At 44.9% G+C, this 5,720-nt stretch overlaps 1 protein-coding gene across 1 annotated transcript; it reads right to left on the reverse strand.

Annotated features, from left to right (window-relative positions):
* Positions 1–5,429, reverse strand: letmd1 (LETM1 domain containing 1). The gene is made up of 8 exons (XM_083657090.1): positions 5,306–5,429; positions 5,059–5,174; positions 4,754–4,836; positions 1,802–1,988; positions 1,536–1,637; positions 764–916; positions 515–611; positions 1–97 (listed from the first exon to the last, which is right to left on the reverse strand). The coding sequence occupies exons 2-8, from the start codon at positions 5,119–5,121 to the stop codon at positions 30–32; spliced, it is 753 nt and encodes a 250-aa protein (XP_083513216.1). The 5' UTR covers positions 5,122–5,174; positions 5,306–5,429; the 3' UTR covers positions 1–29.
* Positions 5,430–5,720: the final 291 nt, after the last annotated feature.

Consider the following 5,720-nt stretch of genomic DNA (forward strand, 5'->3'; position numbering starts at 1 on the left):
GGAAGTGGCAGGACGCTCCAGACTTCCTGTCAGTGGCGTTTGGGGAAGTTGGCAGAGAGCAACACCATGCTGTGCAAAAGCAGAGACACCTCCGATTCTGCAAAAATAAGGTAAAAAAACAGCAGGTATGAGACAAAACAGGCACGTTAAACAGCGTCGAGTAGTTATGTTAAAAGAACACTCCACCGATTTACAATGCCGATTCATTTTGCACATAATCTCACACATAACCGAAAAGTGCAAACCGTTTTGCAGACAATCATTTAGTTTGACAGTTATTGAGAGTTGATTTGAGTAAAGTTGTGGACCGGTGATTGAATTTGTGCATGAATGACATCACTGGTCCACAACTTTACTCAAAGCAACTCTCAACAACTGTCAAACTAAATGATTGTCTGCAAAACGGTTTGCACTTTTCGGACATGTGTGAGATTCTGTGCAAAATAAATCAGCGTTGAAAATCGGTGGAGTGTCCCTTTTAAGGAGGAAGACAAATGCATCACACTCAAGATACCTTTCAATGAGGAGGACACCTGAAGCCACGCGGACATCCACTCACGGCACTCGTGAGCGCCAAGACGATCAGAGTCGAGACCTCTGATGTAACAAGCCTAAGGAGTGTCAAATCAAATGGAGTGATAATGGGGTTATTCATCGCACAGCTTACGACTTGGCAAAGGAACAGAGCCGGGTTCCTGATGTGAATCGAGTCGGTCCTGCGGCTATGAATGAAATGGGTCGAGTCGCGTGCCGAGTCGCTGACCTGTCTGAGTTCGGAGTCGTCGAGCTGATGGGGACCCAGTCTGCTGAGGGCGCGGTCCAGATGGAGCAGCTCCAGGGCGTGGCTGCTCAGCCGGCTGCCAATCAGGAAACCCGGGAGGCGGGGCGTTAGGAAGAGCAGGCGGCACATGTGTCTCTGGTTGGGAGGACGGGACAGAGAAAGTCAGGTGATGTTCTACAGCTGTACAGAGTCTCTATCGAGGGGTGTCAAACGCATTTTAGTTCATGGGCCACATGCGATGTGTTGTTCCACTTTCTTTTAACAGTGTAAAGAATTACAGGTAGATTTTAAGAACACGTATTCACTTAGGATTATCTCAGCTATCATAGGCCTATCAAACAATTATCAAATCTGCTGTCTCTAACTGTGAATCACAATTGATGGCAACTGTGCAATTCTCTATATTCAAGGGTACTGGAAATAATTGACCATTTAGTGATGAATACAGAAAATATGAACAGGCTACTTATTTATCTTGCTCCGTAAACCTACTTTAGCCTTCACAAGTGCATCACATTGGATTGAAGGACTTCTCAGTGCAATTCTTACACTTTGCAAAGTCATCATGTGGGCCCGGATCGGACCCTCTGGCGGGCCGGTTCTGGCCCCGGGCCGTATGCTTGACACCCCTGCCCTATGCCTTTCAGGCTTAACATGGAAATCGAATCACAAATAGAATTTTGTCCTAGAAGTTTGCTTCTGTTAATATAGGATGTTAGCAAAGAGTGAGGAGGCGCACTGTTGGTTCACTGACCATTTGTTCCACTGGCATCCTCTTCATACCCAACGGGGGTCCAGAAAATAGGCTTCGAACAGCACAGATTTCAGACACTTGGGGGTGTGTTCCACTTTGCACCTGAAAATACGCAGCAACACCAGAAGATGCCATTAACATCTGCATCCATCCTGCCTGAATTAACATTTTGCATATGGAACACAATACTGATAAAGATCTTCTCTTCAACAAAATACACAGTGTGTGTGCTCCTTTCACAAAGACGTTTTGATACATTCACTTACTTTCGTGCACAAGTCCTTAAGGCGACTCTGCAGGTGGCCATCTTTGGCCCGCCGGCTCGTGCTCTCGAGCCCTTTGAGCACTGCCCAGTGGTGCTGGACTCTGTGGGAGTGGTACACTCCCCGGAACTCGACCAACTGCTTGGCATTCCAGAAATGAGGTATCAGGAGCTGGCGAGGGAAAAGGTACCTGGCAGTGAACAGGACAGGATGGTAGCAAAGGGAGGAGAGAGACACAGAGTGATGGGAAGCACATATCATAAAGCTGTGTTCACACCGAGATATTTATTTTTCTCTCTGTCGCTCGATTCAACCCTTTGGAATCGCTCTGTCACTGTGTTTAAATCGCTCCTCAACAGCCACGCGAATTGACGGATATCTGGGGGCTATAATGTTACGCAATGTCATGATGTTTGTCCACTACGAGCCACCGTAGTTGTTTACAAGCTAAGCCTATCAGGTATAGAGCTCCTAACGCGAGCTCTATACCGGTAGTACAGACTTCACTTCATGTCAGCTGTCAGCCTGTCAATCAGCTGTCAATGCGGTTTGTTGCCACACAATAAACCAGCGGTTTGTTCCAAGCCAATGTGATCCTTGACTCGCTCTCACACGGCAGCCAATCAGTGTTGAGCAGCGAGCGACTGATGCCAGCGTAATTTAGCTCGAGTTGGGATATTTCATCTCGGGCGACGAGCGAATTTTCTCCCTATCGCTCTGTCTCTGTCGCTCGGACGCCCAGCGATTTTTCTCCCGGGTGAATATACGCTCAATCGCTCGTTTGCATTGACTTTGTGTGTAGACTCGATGCCGGCGAAAAACTTTAATAGGTCGGTGTGAACTGTTGGCAAAGCTGAACTTTGGATGAACTTTTGCTCCACCACCTGCGAGGGTGCAAAGCCGACTGGAGGAGAGGAGACTCCTATTTAATCAAAATGCTATTCACCAAAGTTTTTCTATATATCCTGTGTGCACTGAAGTCACAATGTTATAACCATTATGTCACGTGAAACATGGATTGTATAATATCGTTGAAATGCATTGTGTTGACTGAGGGATGTGAACACGCGTCTATGGACTTCCAAGTGAAAAATGTAATCTCAATATGAATGGATTTTAATTGTATGCTGAAATAGTCTGTGTTACATGCACAAAGTTTGAAATTACAATTGTATTAATGCATTGTTGTGTGCTGAAGTAAGCCTGTTACATAACATGTTTTCAGATGAGAGTGGCAAGAGAGTGTCATTGAGTTCAAGACCATAGGAGGTGTCCAAGTTGATGGATGTTTTCAGATAAGGATGGTTCAGTGTTAGAGTATCATTGAGTTCAAGACACCTAAGGGAGGTGGCCCAGTTGATGGGCAGGGCCAATATTAGGAGAGGGATCATGTAGCATCCAATCAGAATTGAAGTCATTGAGTCAGCAAAAATATAGAACACACCCTCGACAATGACAGATAAAAGAACTGGACCTCAGAGCCTTGGGGCTCTCCTGCATAGGCAGGGAGTCAGACGGGAGACCGTCACTTAGATGCTCTCGAATCCACCAGGGATAGAGCATAGATGCTGTAGGCAGGTCTCATTAGATTAAGAGAAGTTCTGGAAATAGGGAAAAAGAAGCACTGTCCGAGTGCCCGTGCAGGAAATCCCCCGTGAGAACACGGTTGGAGCACGAAGACCAGATATAGACTCCACAAGGGAGAGAGAGGTGTTAGGCAGGCCATTAGATTAAGAAATAAGTTCGGAATTAGGGAAAAAGATGCACTGTCCGAGTGCCCGTGCAGGAAATCCCCCGTGAGAACACGGTTGGAGCACGAAGACTAGATATAGACTCCACAAGGGAGAGAGAGGTGTTAGGCAGGCCATTAGATTAAGAAATAAGTTCGGAATTAGGGAAAAGATGCACTGTCCGAGTGCCCGTGCAGGAAATCCCCCGTGAGAACACGGTTGGAGCACGAAGACTAGATATAGACTCCACAAGGGAGAGAGAGGAGATCACCAGAGCCACATTAGATGGGAACAAGATACATATCAGAGATACACCAGGTTTCATTTAGACAGGTTGGCCATCTCAGATAAGAAATCGTTAAAAGCCAAGAGTGATACTTAAATAGGGAGAGTATGATGAACTCCATGTTGAAAATTAAGGTAATGAACATTGGATAATGATGTCATCTATATTGGACAGAATGTAATGGACAATAATAGTATGCTTTGTAAGGAGAAGTGTTAACTTATATATAAAACCTATAAAAACCAAGGATTTTTATTTATTCATTTTTCTTCTTCAAAACATCATTGAGAAGGGTCCACACATCCAATAAGGTAAGAGGCATGATTTTGGGTTCAGATAATTAGCCTCCTCCATGCATGTAGAAATGACAGAATGATCTCGGGCTTCAGCTCGTTTCTCACCGGAGAAATATGTACTGGGTGATTCTACTATATAGGTTAGTCAATTCTTTCACCCTGGAGGGAAAAAGTGCCGTAAGGCCACCTGTATCGGTAGACTGCCCACCCGATGTTCGGGGAGGAGGGGGTAGAGGTCCTAGATTAAGACCCGGAGGTGGACAAAGGATTAACGTGTTGTTACTCATCGGGGGGAATTTACGTGTCTGCCTTTTACTCTGGGTATTTATAGTCGTATGGGATAGCCTCTATTAGGAAGAGATCCGCTGGTTATCACGGTCTCTCACCTCCGTGATTTGGGAGTGCTCCGATGACGTTATTCTAACTCTCAGGGGAGGGGTCATAGGTCAGAGGTTGCTCGCAAATCATTACAGAACGCAGCACAGGAAGATTCAATACATTGTAGAGCACAATGTATTAGTGAAGGCGACACAAATGAAATTATACTCATTTACAACGATTGATCATTTCAGAATGATTTGCTGAATGTGAATCAAAACGGTGATGGTTGAAATGAGAAGGGACTCATTTCAAAATAACTCACATCAGGAGAAAGACCAGATAGTTGGCAAAGGGAGGGATAGATATCATCACCAGTGGAATGGCCTTGATGACGTCTCTGCGAACCTGTGGAACAAAGATTAAATACGTAAAGCTACAATTTGGAAACAGAGGCCACGCTGGTCGGTGGTGTGTGTTGGAAGAGTGTGTACAATCAGATCAGTCATCTAAAGGATTTCAATCACAGCCAAACATTTGAGTATGTCTTCACCACCTCTATGTCTAAACGTTTGGATTTCGTGAGGTGAGGTCCTTCAGCCTCCAGGAAACCATGACCCACTGACCCACCTGTCGGAGTTTCTCCATGTCCCTGTAGGGCAAATCCTGAGGTTTTAGTCCATCAGTGAACATCTTGATTTTTATCCTCCTGACATCTTTGGCATCTTGTAAGAGTAGCTTGAAACCTGGAATAATGATAAACGTACATACATTCATAGTGTACGTAACTGCATATACTGTATGTTAGGTAAGAGATGTATTGCGATGTATTGAGACATACATGAGAGTTATTGTGTTTAATTAAAAGTGCGTTTACCTTCCACAAAAGTGTGATAGAGCTGGTAAAAGCGGGGGAATCGCCTTTTGAGGAAACTTTCATACTTGCTATTTGCCCACTGGAGCCTGGTCGCAACATGTTGAGCAAAACCTCGTCCTCGTCTGACCTTAGAGGAGGAATAGTGTCTACACAGGGACAACCTGTAGTGCACAAGAGGGGAACACATGCTAGCGTTAGCTCCTACAAAGGCCATTCTGGACCTATACCATGCATGCATCCAACTGTAACGTTACACAATTTATTCTTATGTATGAAAACAACAATAACAACAAAACGATTGGTGCTTTTCATGCTGCTCATGAAGCAATAACAGTACATTGGCTGAATGTTATATCATGGCTTACCCTCAGGCTCTTCTAAATTTCGTGTTAACACTATATCATGGCATGCCATT

Source organism: Poromitra crassiceps (assembly GCF_964638095.1).
Source record: "Poromitra crassiceps genome assembly, chromosome: 20".
Lineage (NCBI taxonomy): Eukaryota > Metazoa > Chordata > Actinopteri > Beryciformes > Melamphaidae > Poromitra > Poromitra crassiceps.